The sequence below is a fragment of the Dromaius novaehollandiae genome, chromosome 1 (genome assembly GCF_036370855.1).
Source record: "Dromaius novaehollandiae isolate bDroNov1 chromosome 1, bDroNov1.hap1, whole genome shotgun sequence".
NCBI classification, from domain to species: domain Eukaryota; kingdom Metazoa; phylum Chordata; class Aves; order Casuariiformes; family Dromaiidae; genus Dromaius; species Dromaius novaehollandiae.
In genome coordinates this window covers 47,920,819-47,936,173 of record NC_088098.1, presented here as the reverse complement: position 1 = coordinate 47,936,173, position 15,355 = coordinate 47,920,819, and the positions used below count along the sequence as shown (strand labels likewise).

Below are 15,355 nucleotides of genomic sequence, written 5' to 3'. Positions count from 1 at the left end.
AAGGATAAACAAAGTAACTGCATTCACTTCGACTGCTCTTTTCCGTGACACCCACATTAGTGTACAGGCATCACACAGCTCTCACAATGTGTTTCAAAAACACAAGTGTTTTTTTGTTTCCAGTCCTTTTGGTCTTTTATAACAGCAATTCCAGTTCCCTGTAACATATTGCCTTTTCACTGATGACTTGCCTTTCAAATTACAGAAATGCTGGTGCACTTTTTTAATGAAATTATATTACATTTCTTTGGTCTTCACGCGAGTCACACACGAGTGTTTTTGAAACTCAAGATTCTTTCATGAATTTCTCTCTCAGTAACATAATTTAATGTGGAAATGGAATATCTCAGTTTAAAAAAGACAGGCCACAGAAACAGGACCACTGAAAACATGGCATAATTTTCAACAAAATGGGCTCATTTTCAAGTCCATTAGAAAATGAATGTCATTTAATTTAATATATTAACATTTTACATATTTAATATTGACATCTAAAATAATTTGTTTCAAGCATTGCATACACTTCTAAACATGACTATATTAAAGATTTCTAAAGCTATGGTTCATTTGATTTTTTATACATGAAATCAAAATGAAGAAAAAGTTTCCAAGAGCTTATTGTAAACAATAAAAAAAAAAAGTACATTAAAAATCTTTATTGGCAACTTGCTAAAGTAAAGAAACCTTTAAAATAAATCCCAATTATCCTACCTTCTCGATAAGCATTCTTTGCTGTCCAACATGAAATTACAGGGTAGAGGAACAAAGGATCTTCCTGTCCTGTAAGCTCTGATCCAGGTGCTACACCAATAACCAAATCAAATCCATTATGACAAGTAGTGATAGCACACAACAGGAACTCTACTTGGAATCATAACTAAAGACTAGAAAAATCCATCTTTAGACCCAGTTTGCTATTAAATCTCTCATTGTCATCCAGACAAAAATTGAAAAGCTTGCTCTTTCTTCTATCTTTAGAAGCTCTACAGCTTAAGTAATGAAGAGCTTAAGGATGTGACCAATAAACTCCCAGCCACTAGACTAATGAGCAAGACATTTGGAGTCCATCAGAAGTCTAATAAAGGTTGACACAGATCATCTGTGGAGGAGGATGTGCAGTAGGGAAATGTCCAAAAAAGGTATTTAAAGATAAACGGCAACTGAACTCATGATGCTACTAGTGACTGGTGCTTACATACATGCTCAGTATATGGAGAGCATAAGTAGCTAAACATGCATACATACTGTTCACCTAAATATTTACATAAATATATCATATATTATATATATTTTTTTAGGTGAAGAACATAGATACATATATAGGTGAACAATAAATTGGATTTAAACTTCTGACAGTTAAATACCACTGTGTTACCAACTCATGAACACCAGAACAATGTGATACACTATTTGCTGTTTTGCCTTAATAGAGAAACATGACCAACAAATCTTGTGCTGAGTCAAGTTGTGTGGTTGGAAAAGATGAATGCGACTAGTCTCTGAAAAATGTCAGATTAAAAATGGACTCTGGAACAACCAAATGTGATAGTGGCTGTACAGCTGCACCCTCCAGTGCCAATAGTCAGTTGAGGTCTGTTGAGTGCAAATAGTGTTTAGTGAAACAGGGCAACCAGCTGCACAAGCAGATGTTTTTAAGACACGCTATACCCAATATGATTATTCACTCCTATTTAACAAGTTCGATGAGATTAGCGTCAAATAAGCATTGTAACAAAGAATAGCATCTGCCAAAAAAAAATTAATTTTGAAATTGCAGAATTTAAGGTGCAGTGTGTATGAAAGCATTTTGTTTCTCTCACTCTCCAAATAGGCATGTTCAGCTCTCTTTTTCATTTTTCTCTTAGACTACAAACAATGGAATGGTGAGAAGTGTTGATTCACTTGTAAGGATTTCCTATGATAAGTCTTTGCCCAATATATTTTTAACAGCTTGCCCTACAAGTCCACACATTGTCATAACCCCCTTGTATGTATTTGTAATGACAGTTGTAAGCTTTGTTATTTGCTATGCATGGTCTCAGCAGAAGACCCCTCTATCAATTTGTATTAAGTTCTTCAATCTGAGCAACTAACCCTTTTCCTCTCCAGAAATTATGAAATGGCCTTTGCCTTTATTTTTTCTGCCACAAAGTTATTTTTATGTATGTATCCGTTTATTAATTTTGCAGAAGTACTCATGAAACTTACTGACAAATATCCTATTTCAGCAGCAGAGCAAGACTTCAGCAATAAAGTATTTTTGAATTGCTGAAAATGTGTTCTTCTCTAACTGATTAACCAATTAATTAATTTTCTATTAAGTATAAATGGGACCTCATTCTATTAAATAATCAATATAATTTTCAATTAACTCACAGAATTCATTAGTCCTGTAACTTGTTCTGCATGAATGCAGGCATCCATGTCAGCAGAAAAAATGGAAGGATCAGTGCACAGATGAATGGAATTTGTTTCATACTTTTTTTCCTATGTTACAGAAATACTTTCATTTCTAAGACATATACATCTATACATGCACAAATGCATATACATACACAGTGGACAACAAGTTGAACTTGAGTCAGCAGCGTGTCCCTGCAGCAAAGACCAATTGCATACTGGGCTTTACTGAAACAGTATAGCCAGCAGGGCAAAGGAAATGATTATTCCCCTCTGTTCAGCACTTCTGAGACCATATCTAGAGTACCATGCTCAGCTTTGGACTCCTTAGTAGAAAACACTAACATATTGGAATAAGTCCAGCAGAGGGCCACCAGAATGATTAGGAGCTGGAGCACCTGACATGCAAGCAGAGGCTTAAAGAACTGGATTTATTCAGTCTTAAGAAGAAAAGGTTAAGGGGAGATCTTATCGCAGTCCACAACTATGTAATGGGGGGATAGAGAAGTTGGAGCCAGGCCCTCCTCAGAGGTGCACAGTGACAGCACAAGAAGCAATGGACACAAGCTAGAAACCAGGAAATTCTAAACAGATATAAAGAAAAACTTTTTCATCATAAGAGTGGTCAAATATTGGAACAGGTTGCCCACAAATGTTGAGAAATCTCTTTCTTTAGAGCTATTCAAAACGTGACTGGACAAGTCCCTGAACAACCTGATCTAACTGGACCTGCTTCAAGGAAGGGGGCAGACTAGGTAACATCCAGAAATGCTCTTCAAACTAAATTATTCTGTAATTCTATATAGGCACCAAGGAGTACAAGAAGCCAGGTAACTGATAGGAAAAAATCAGTAGGGGGTCTGTAGTTTAAGTTTTAAGCACATCTCTTCACAAGTTCTATTTTTCACTTCGTTTAACTTTGACAGAACAACTAGCCTGAAAATTCTTGTGCTTAATCCAGATTCTAAAATATTTTAAAGACAATATATTCATTGCTGAGTTACAAGGTAATAAAGGTAATTCTTTTAAAAAGAGGAAAATTTCTGTTAGCTTTCTTCAGGCACCCTTTTCTCCACTAAAATTTCCTGCAATGGCCATTACTACTAGCAGTGGTAGGACCATGAAATAACACAGGCTATGGACGGACAATGATTTTTGCCACTGCATTTTCTGATTTAGGAAGATAAAGCAAGCCTAAATAACGTGGAACCCAATTTACACAGATTGGGAGAACACATATGATAGCAGAAAAAAAACAAAAGTGACCATTTATTTCTATGAAGGAATGAGTGTTTTTGTGGAAATGATGAAAAAGATGAATAAAAGTCATTATACACATTACTATCACAGATAAATAAGATGAAATTGTGATTTTGGTGGATTTATCATGTAAGATATATGAAATAAAAATATTTGTTAGGCAAATAATTTTTACAGATAAACCACAGAAAACTGTATGGGAAAAGTTAAGAAGTGGTTTAATACTGCACCCACCTGGTTTCATCAGTTTGAGTAGATTTGATTCAAGAGCACTTAGATTTTCTGTTGCTTTTTCCATTGCAGCTACCTGGGATATCTTTGTAGAATTGTTCTGGAATATCAGATACTTAGTTATGAGAACTTAGCTTTTATCCAACTGAAAACAGGAGGTCAATAGTGGGACTCAGGTTAGATTCCAAGTCTTCTAATTCTACATGTGGTGATTTAATCAATATTGTCTTATTTCTGTTTTTCAAATAAGGTAAAACTGATGTTCATAGATTTTTAAATATGGCTTCAAAAAATTGGCCATAATTCACTCTTGACTAATCTCCAAGGGAGTCACTGGGGTTGCTCAGCCACCAAAGAAATTTTTAGGAAATTTCCACTGGTACTGCAACAACATATTTGAACTTTTTTCTTTTTTGACAAAATATGTTGCTTTTCATAAAAATAAATCTTCTGTAGATTTTACTTCCTATAGCAATCAAAATGGAAGCTGAAAGAGTTTCTATTTTTTCATTTTAATGAAAATATAATTTTCAGTCGGCCCTACTCAGCACAAGGTATAATATTATTCCTATGACCTTGCATTCCTTTTCCTTCTTTGTACAAACTTGGGAGGAGCCATCACAAACTCAGCTACATAAAACGGAGAAAATCACTTCTCCTGGCTGCTATCAGTATCCTACAAATGTTCCTCCAGAAATCCTTCCCTGTCAGCTAATGGATCTTTTGCCCCTCTCTTCAATCTATCTCAGCTTCATGCTCACACTACTTCCCTTCTTCCTCTCGTATTTATTCTGCTTTCTTACTGCTTTTTCAAACAAACTCCTCTGCAGTAAAATCTCTTCTAAAATTATTTAAAGAAAAAACAGACAGAAAAGTCTGGAGAAACAACATTTGCAAAATACCCTTAATCTGATTCTAGGTCGTAGGAAACCCTCACAACCTGCTGCATCCCTTTGCAACTTAAGCATTAAGCTCTTTGAGGACTGAAAGTTCTTGCTCCATGAAGAAAGTATTTTCAAAGTCTACACAATTCCCAAGTTACTCTCCTATGATGAATCAGTTTCAAGCAGCTGCTGCACAATGCAGAGGCTAAGTTTCTACATTAATTAGGATACTTCTGAGATTCTCGTACAATTCCTTAATTATTTTTCTGTCCAATAGAGCATTCCTGCAGACTATATGTGAAGATCAGTTAGGGATGCTGGTATCGATATCTGCAGGTTCCTCATGGCTCTGACATGAAATATTGCTAACCAGTTCAACGAGATGAGAACCTGTACCCACTCCAATCTGCAGCTGATCCTAAAAAGATGGTTACAATTAAACAGAGGCCTCTCAGCTATACACTGGGAACTCTTATTCTATAAAATCTCTTTTAGAACAAAAAGTTAATAAATATGGTCTTTAAATTAATACAATGCTGTATTTAGAGAAAAGAAAAAGTGAAAATCAGAGCAATTACTTCAACTTCTGTGTTAGCGGGTATTTCTTCAGTTTTTGTAGCTCCTGACTGGCAGAATGAAGTTGTCTGTGGGGAACCCAACAATTTTTTGCCGTAGTTGACAACAATTACTGCTAGATCATATTCTTTCCATGAACGTAGTACCTATTAAAGAATTACCTGTTACATATTTTCATTTTGCATAACACATAATGTTTAATTATTGTCTGCTATCTATAATGGGTCAAAATGCATTAATATTACAGATAGAAGTTAACTACTCAACAATTAAGTTTCGATTAATAAAATAACCCCCTGAACTATAGGCCTGTAAAATAATTGGAATTGCATAGGTGCTATAGAAATGTTCTACTGCTGCTTAAGCATAGACTCTAACTATCAGAAAATAGAAAGATTTAACTAGAAGTATCGCTGTAATCGACATTCTCCCTGTCCTCATGGAGCACTGGTATCAAGGAATACAAAGGGTAACCAAATGATCTTTATTTACCTCACTGGTATTAAGTGCACATATGAAAATCTCTACAGTATTAGGGCAAGGAGAGCGAATCATGACATTTACAAATGAACTGTGTGGGGGATGTTTTTAGATGGCTTTATCTTCTTTAGATAGAACACTAAAGGCCAAAATACTTCTAAAGTATTCAAGGTAACTTCACTTCGGGAAATCTTTGTGATTATCTGTCTTTGGGATAGAAAATAAGTGTATAGATTACTTTAGGATAAATACACTATGTGGCCTGAATTTGACTTTATAGAATGCTATACGCCATGGATTCATAAGCATTTGCAATTCATCAGATGTATGCTATTCTTTTGAAATGCTATGTCTAAGGAGAATTAAATCAGCCATGCAAGCAGACAGTCATTTAACTGGTGATTCCAACAGCAAAAAGGCACAGTATTAAGGTGCTTTGGAGGAAAATTTATCGACCTTACTCGGAAAAAAGCCCGCCTTGGAACTGACAAGTGATGTAAAGAAACAGTCACAAGTAAACATCTAAGAAACATACCTGTAGTCCAACTGTCTTAAAGAAAGGAGCTACTTAAGAATATAAGAAATACTGTACATGTTGAAAACAGATTTTAATGAAATGAACTTAACAAAAGTATCTTCACTGAGATACTTATCTGTACACAGATACTTATCCGTAAAGGAATATTCTTTTTAATAAATCAGGATGTTCAGGACTTTGAAGGAATACCTTTTTCCAAATACATTAACTAAATTCTAGAGAATTCAAGTGACTGGGAGTCACCTGAGCTTTATCTATTTGATATTTTTTGACACATTCACAATTAAAGAAAACAAAAGAGAATCAATGAGACTGGGCATGTCATGCTCACTCTTGAACAGAAAATGAGAAGTTCATTCATTAGTTCAATTGCAAATAGCACTAGATAAGGAATGTTACTGCATGAAAGCATGAAACTTATTTTGGAAACAGATACAAGATGATTCAGACATCTCTTTCAAAAAGCATTTCCTCAAGCAAGTGCTTCCTCAATCATCAGCCATGGGTTGTGAATGCCTCATGGATTACCCCCTCAAAAATCATCATGGGACATCAAGCACACCATTTCCATAGAATTACTGTTTCTCTCTGTTAGCGAATCTGGAATTACTTGTGCAATGGTGTGTCCCTCATCTGGTGCATCTGCTGGCCTTGGACTTGGGACAGAAAGGCTGTATGAATCGGATAAAACATGGTAAGCTCCAGAAATGCTGACAAGTCAGGTGTCCTGAGATGAACAACAGTAGTGATTCAAGTACAGTGGAAAGTTAGATTTCCTAGTGCCACAGACATTCACAATCAAAACTGTGGAACTGAGACAACAGCGCTGAAGCTGGCAACCACCACGATTTGTACTGCAAGAGCCAGAGAAGACAGCCTGTTAGAGCCCTGACTGCACTAACACACCTTGCTGGCCCCGACCAGCCTCACCTGGTGCCTCTCCCTACACCTGCTCATGGCACAGGAGTCCCATTTCAAATCAGCCCAGGACTGTCAGTCCCTACCCCAGCAACGCCATCAGAGTCCTGGTCTTCAGCTCTGCCACAGCCATGCCCTTGCCTGGCAATGAATCCTATTGATTTGGACCCTGACATGTGGGCTGACTTCCTGGCCTGACCTTGGACCTATCTCATCATGACAGACCTGCCCAGCCATCACTGGACTGTATCTGACCCTCATTACCTTCACCAGACCTGATCCTGACCTGCAGACTGATTTTCCGGCTTGCCCTTGGACCTGACTCATCACCACAAACTTGCCTGGTGCTATGCACTCTTGGTTGAACCTGGATACCATCCCCAAGCCTTCCCCACTCCTTGCTGGGGGTAATGGACGAGCCCTGGCTGGGGAGGCTCCTGCCCTGCTGACTGTGGGATCTCCCGTGGCTCCCCAGCCCTCAGGGAGCAGCCAGCCCTCGTTGCACACACAGCCTCACAGCTATGAAAAATTTCATTAATACCAAGAAACTGACAACACTAGGGCTAACAAACTGATCTTTATACATTTTAGAAGAACACAAACTGGGTCTTGCAGTGCACTTAAAGCTTTTGATGATGATATGGTCTTGTGAGCTGAGTACAGAGATCCAGCTCTTATAAAGCCTGAGGTAAGGGAAGAGCCAACCCAGGTGAATCCCTCCAAGAAGCAGCAACAGCTCAACTTCAGAAAGAACTCTTGGCTGAGGTGTGCTCAAAGCCAGAGGGAATCTGCCTTTTCGCAGGTCATACATTTACCATGGCATGCATTCTGAATCTAACATGACTCTACCTCAGGAAATAATTCCTACGTGCACCACATTTCTCCTTATGTCACTCAAATAGTTTGAGTATTCGAAGCATAAATGAGATCTAGAGCTAGTATGTTTAGGTTCCTGCCAATATGTAGGACCAAACTGTATAAACTTTCTTGTGTCTAATTAGAAAATAAGGCATACATGTTAATCTGATTAAAACTACAATATGAGGTTTTTGGAGTTAACGAACTTCTAAAGTTATATTTTATATTTAAAGTAGTCTTATTTGCAAGAAGGTATAAAATGTAAAACACATGAAATGATACAAACCTAATGTCACTGGCTAATAATTACAGTCCGTTTTCTGAACAAACAAAAATTCTCAATTTTATTAAAAAGTTAAAATGCCATTATTATATAAAATGTACTGATACAGAAATATTAATAAATATTTCCATACCTTTACTATTTAAGAGTGCTGGTTCTCAAAGATACCACTCTGAAGGCCACCTTGTTATTTTTTTATGACAAAAGCTATATCTTAAGCTGAGTTGTAAGCACAATAATATACACAATACCTTTGCTGTATAAAATGAAGCACAAGCTATCATATGCTGAATACTCTCATAACATCCTGCCTGTTTCCTTTGCAATGTAGCACTTGGAATTTCTTGAAGGACTGCCAAACACTTAATGAGGATCTGTAAATACAAGGGTTAAAACTAAGTTAGGAATGCACTTATAAGTTTGTACTTCTCACTGTAACAGTGTATTGCATTTGATAGTGAACTTTAAAAATACTTTAAAATCTAATAGATAGGATGAAATGTTAGCTCTACAAAAGCCAATAATAAAATTTCCATTTAATTTAATGGTGTCAAGATTTCATCCACAGCCTGGTGGAATACATGACAAGTTCCACACAAAATCACAGATATTAAATTGCAGATACAAGATGGATATTTTTGCTGATTTAATTAACATAAAATCAAGGAATGCTTAATTCAGCAAGATGACATACTCCTACTAGAGGACTGCTTAAATCTATACTGAGCTGGTCAGAACTGTAAATGAAAGAAAAATGTTTCCAATCTGTTCTAAAAACAAAAGACCTCTTTCCCCCATTTTTGTCTAACAGACATGAAAAGAACATGTGACTAAATTATTCTTCCCTTGAAGTAGGAAATCTGAAACAGGAGCCATTTCCAGCAGCTAGCTGTGCCTTTGGTAGGACATCACAGCCAATGACTTCTTAAGCAAGAGATTATCACTTTATGTAAATATAACCTGTGCTGTCCTAAATGCTCCTAAAAAACTTCTCAGGGCTCTGAATGCCCCAATAGTCCTTCATTGCCCTGATCAGCCCCTCCTGAGGCTTCTGCCCAGGAGCTCCATTTAAGCTGAAGTCTGGGCCTTCATTCCCTGCCTGAGCTATGTGATAAGTGTACCTGTCTCCAGTCCTGTCTTTGTCTCTACTTTCTAGGTGGACATCAGACCTACGCTGTAGGTAGCTTGTGTCCCGGATGCACCCTTTAGACCTATGTTGTAGCCTTGACTCCAGTCTGTCTTTGGCTTCATCTCTTGCTGCTCCGGACTTTGCCCCTTGATGGACCCTAGACCTGACTGATTACTTCTCCTTCCCTGGTACTGTTCGTTACCAGCACCTGCTCCACCTGCACTGTTCAGACGCAGCCAGTCTGTGAGGGCCCTGCATTGTCTGTAGTGTGGTCACCCCCCCAGATCATCCATCCTCACAGAGCAGCCATGGTCTTGCTGTTCTTTGACAAAACCACCTGATCACGTGCACGTTTCTCCTATATTCTTGCTGAAAATAAAAAGCATGCATGCTGCTTCAGAAATGGCAGGAAAGGATTCAGGCACTCTCAATTCTCAAAGAGAAGGTGCTTGCTTCCGGAAAGGAACTCATGCCTGAAAACTGAAGAGTGCCTTATCAAAACATTGAATTGCTGCCTTCTTTTCTGGAGGAAAAGAGAACTGTAAATGAAACAAACATTCAAAAAAAAAAAACCATGCTGCTTTTCTCCCCTCAAAACTGCTATTTGTAAATGGAAAACAACTAAAAGTTATGTCACAGATTCTGCTATAGTTTAAACATACCAATGAATCATCCTGAAGACACAAACAATATTCTGGATTTACTTTAGCATATCTGAGAGCAGAATCCATGCTGCTTACACTGAACATATGCATTGGGAATGATAAAAACATTAGAGGCTTTTCTTCCAGCAGCTCCTAAGAATGCAAAGCCTAGATGTTTGGCTCTCCTCCTGTACATTCCATTATAAATTTAATTTGAATCACTATAATCACAGGACTTGCACACAAGCTGCTCTGTCTTAAAGTGTTCTCACCTGAACTACTGCCACTGAAGAAATCTTGTGATAAATAATTGGAGCAAGGAGACCATAACATTGTACAACAGCCTGCAGGGCATAATTTGCATCATTTAACCAATTACTAAGTTCAATTGCCACAGCCATTCTTTCACATTCTGCTAATCTACCAACCTGTAAAAGAATAAACATTTCGATTCAAATATAAATTCTATTGTTTAAAATCATTTCAGAGTCAAAGAAGACATTCTTGCAATTTAAAAGCAGTGTAAGCAACAAATATGGTACGAGTTTAGAAATGAGTTTACAGTGATACCTGTTAGAACTATATATAAACAAATGTAACATTATTCATAATTCTAAAGAAAACCATTGCTTTTGAACTTATTTTGTCCTCTGAATTTATCCATTTACAAAGCAAGTAGGATTAATACATTGCAACATTTATCTTGTGATGTTGAAATAAAGCTGATCAAAAAGTAAAATTAAATCCAATATATTATTTTAAGCTACACATACTTGTTCCTCATAAAGCATCTCATTGGTACAGATGGAATCACAGAACAGTGCTCCTTCCATAATATTAATGTCACTAATAGCAAATATATTCCTCAGAAAGAGTTGCAAGGCAATAGGAGAGGTCTGAGATACAGCCTCAAAACATAGTCTACAAAATAAAAAAGCAAAAGAATGATAAAACATGTTAATGATCATACAGACATCTCATGCCGGAAGTGAAAATGCAATCTTTAATTGTTAAATGATAGACAAAAAGGATTAATACAGCTAGTGCTGGAAATGAGATTTATACACAAAACTGAACAAACCGGTTAAAATTTCTAACTTAAAAACTATAAATAAATGGCATAAGACTCCATTTCAAGTTGCTGTCCACCTCCTACTAACCTAAGACTCCTTTTCCTTTAGTTTTTTCATCTAACCCAGTGACACTTATTTTGAATCCTCTGTGAAAACTTGGGATGCTACAGGGTATTTATTTTACCTGTGTCTTCTTTTACACGTGCTCTTTATTATTTTCCTGTATTATGGTAATACATAACATAAGCAATGACATATGCAGTTGTGCGTACATATTACTAAGTACTAATAACAGACTCCTTTTTATCACTGATGTCATGTATTACAAGTCTAAAAAGAATCCTTCCCAGTTGCCTGCTTTTTGTTGTTGTTTTTTGCATTCCTGGGAGGGAGGAGGCATTTGCCCTTTTTTTCATATTTATTATAGCAACAATCTTATAATTCTGACGTATAAGAAGTAAACATCTCGCTTCTCCTTGACTGTGTCTCCTAAAAGAGACTGAAACTCAAGACGGAAGATCAACAGACACATGCACATAGCTGACATTACCACGGTATCAACAGAGCTTCCTCTTGTAAAAAAGGGCTTTCCTTTCCGCCCAGCTCCCTCTACTGTCTCTATGAGTCCTATGTACTTTCTAGCTAGCCCAATTAATTTCTCAGCTACTAGGCAGTTAAACTGAAACCGGCTGCTTTCAGGTCTGATACTGCAGCCTTGAGAATCTTCCATACGAGTTGCAATGTTGGAAAAACAAAATCCCCAGAACACTTTGCACATCTATTCACAATCTGCTATCTTGATTTGATTCTTTTGAAAGTAGCTTCATTTGAATGTTATCTCTAGAGTTTTGTGCATTTAAAAATAAGATCTGGTTAGAAACAAGATTAATGAAAAACAACTGCAAAAAAGAGTCACAATGACCAGATTTGCACTCCTACTTTGTTGCCCAGGCCAGGGATAAAATAAAAACACCCACATCATGATGAAATAGGATACCTAGCGATCATCGGCCCGAATCAAGGCAGTCCATATGCTGTCTGCAAATCCCAATAGGTCTTACAGTATGTACCATCAAGACCTTCAGTCAACTTGTATGCCTAGTATCGATCACATGCGGGCCTTTGATGGACAGACTGAACAAATATTTCATGATCGAGCTGAGCCCCAAATAGCAAGAAGCACACTTAGGCACATGCTTTCTCCCATAACATGACCCAAACCTCCCCTAAGCCTACACTGTGTGCTTGCATCTGTCAGTGAGGCCATGAGAAAAGCATGGGCTCTGACGGAAGTTTGAGAAAACAAACTACAGCATAGGCAAAACTCTATCTGCTTTCTGTGTCTCAGAATAGCTGATTACTGGATATCCTGTCCATAAAGAGGAAATGGAATTATAAAGGCCAAACTGTTAAGAAAAAAAATATATATATATATATATATATATCTTGAAACAAAGATCTTTATTTCCTCTATGTTTCACAGAACTGTTAAAACACAAGTAAGAAGGTTATTTCTTATCATTGCGCTTTCAAGACTACAAGTCAGTCTGTCAAACTGAAACTCAAAGGCTGCAAAACTATTTCTTATCTTCGCCACAATGTTGCCAAAACTTTCCTACCGAAAGTATTAGTCTAAAAACAATTTCGTACGCATGAAGATGATCTGTGTTCAATCACTTTAGATGTTAATTTAATATCAAATTATAAGCAGTTGATTGATATTTAGAAGTGCACTTTTTATTAACAGTATTATTTTATTAACAGTCTTATTTCATACAAGTTTTTTTCTATCTGTGAAATAACTAAGTTTTGATTTATTTGTTTTTGCATTTGGATCTATGGAATTTAAGTGGATCTAACTGCAAAATCTCTAGCTTGGCTTTGTCACCATGAAAAACCTATAATATTATGGTTGAACATTTGGAACATACTTATAAATGAATTAATTTTAAAAGATTTCTCCTAAAATGCTTTAGTTTATTTAAATATTATTGACAGATTTATACAACCACCCCAAAACAAAATCAGCAAGCATCCACACATTTTGGGTGGTGTTCCTGACAGAACTGTCAAAATTTCTGAGTCCTAACACTCCCTTAGTTGGAACTGAAAGTCAGGAACCCAGTGATATTGCATATTTTGCATATGAAAATGCATTCACACAGGATTAATGACCACTTTATAAATGTTTCCCAATTATCTTAACCAAGAAAACAATCATCATAAAGAGTTACATGTGTATACGCCAGCAGCTATATAAATAACAAAAACTCTTCTGCTAATTTTATAACACTGTATTTTAACACCTTTTTTTAGACTGTCTTTCATATCACAAGTCTGAACAACATTTCACAACCTGGTACTCTTTAAAATAAAATGTGCACCTCTATAATTAATTATTATTTTAATATTATTTTTGCCCATTACCTGTTTTCAGATATAGTCAAATTACTGCTTGCAGAAATAACAGCTGTATTGGCAGGTGGTGGAGAAGGATTTGAAACAAAATAATCCCACATTGGTGTAAATGCTTCTCTAGCTAATGTATAACTGCCAGTCTGATAGGCTATCTACAAAAAAAAAAATTAGTTATGTGATTCTTTAAGAGAAAAATGATTACATTTCATTTTATAATGTTTATTAATTGCTAATTAAAATAAATTTAACAAATTTCCATGTTCTTCAAATAACCAAGCCAAATATGATTACAATGAGATGGGTTTAAAACTCCCCTCCTACAACATAGAAGTTTCCAATTTCTGTAAGTATATTCTGAGACATATTTGAATAAAATATATGTAATAGCAGTCTGATTCTGCTAATACTAGTTTGCCTTCAGAATTAGCATCAGAGAATGCAAAAGAGATTCCTGACTATTAACCAAGGATCTAACAGTCCTTTAGGGAATTCTTAGGAGGTATTGTGTTGCAGTTTGTTAAGATGCATTATTTCATCTAAATGTGAAGATGTATTATTTCACCTTTGTTAATACTGCAGAGTGCCAGCTGCTCTGGATCATGGGATGTAAATGGAACCACACAAGTAGTGTGTTCATGAGGATAATTCTTACTCTGGCAGATTTTAGGAAATCTTCTATCACTTTCCAATGATCTGTGGGGCTAGCAGATTTCACTTTTTCTCCATGCACCAATTTCTTTTAAATTTTCCTTGTTAAGAATACAGAAAATTATTACAAGCCTTTGTGGCCTTCTACAAGTCACTATAAAAATAATTTCAATAGAAAGTGGTTGGATTTGGAACCTGGAAAGTTCAGTCACATTTTTCATCCCATACTCTAATAAGTAATAAGATGATTTCTAGCTCTTGGCCTCCATCACAAAAGTGAAAAGATAAATGATAAAAAGCAAGAAACTAAAAAGAAGTTAAATGCAAACTGACAAACAGGACAATCAAAATGGAGATAAGAAAACTATCTGAGAGATATCTTTCCCACTACCTGAAATTTCCAATCATTTTGAACTAAGAATTATTTGAGCTACTCAAATATGTCATTTCTGATGATAAAATTGTGATCTCTGCTAATCAAGCTTCCTGGCAAGGAAGTCTTGAGTTTTGACCAGAAAAGTTTTAGAGCTACCAGTGAGAACAAATAAATACAAACAAATTAAAGTATGTATTTACTACCTGAGACTCTAACCTTACCTGAGTTAGATAGGCTCGAACAGTAGTAGCAGAAAGAGGTGGATAAGCAAGGATCGGTTTAGTCATTTCCCCAATAGCATCACCAATAAGTTTTCCATCAGAAGAATATGCTGCAACTGCAAATATGTACTTTTCATTGGGATCTAAGCCTTGTATTTCCAAGAGGCTCTTCCCATCAGCTGGTATCTATCAATAAAAATACTTCCCAGTTATGTGCATGGTATACAGCAAAAAAAAAAAACCCTCAAACTGTAGACTTCTATTGTTAAACAAATTATTTAATGGTCTTGGATCAAAGTACAACCTAGACTAATAGATATGTAACGTAACACTATGTTGCTTAGAGTGCTGAAGAGACTCTGAAAACAATGAAATGACAGGAAAAAAAGTAACAGTCTTTTCTGAAAAGCAGTTGAGT

The 15,355-nt window shown here is 36.3% G+C and overlaps 1 protein-coding gene across 1 annotated transcript in view; it reads right to left on the bottom strand.

The window, feature by feature from the left end:
* The window catches only part of CFAP54 (cilia and flagella associated protein 54), a 118,907-nt gene that overhangs the window by 63,108 nt on the left and 40,444 nt on the right, over positions 1-15,355 (bottom strand). The window contains exons 23-30 of the mRNA XM_026123229.2: positions 14,938-15,123; positions 13,702-13,844; positions 10,975-11,122; positions 10,474-10,629; positions 8,680-8,802; positions 5,354-5,497; positions 3,895-3,991; positions 712-801 (exon numbers count right to left, since the gene is read on the bottom strand). Coding sequence (XP_025979014.2) covers positions 712-801; positions 3,895-3,991; positions 5,354-5,497; positions 8,680-8,802; positions 10,474-10,629; positions 10,975-11,122; positions 13,702-13,844; positions 14,938-15,123 — 1,087 coding nt within the window. The remainder of the gene's footprint in view (positions 1-711; positions 802-3,894; positions 3,992-5,353; positions 5,498-8,679; positions 8,803-10,473; positions 10,630-10,974; positions 11,123-13,701; positions 13,845-14,937; positions 15,124-15,355) is intronic.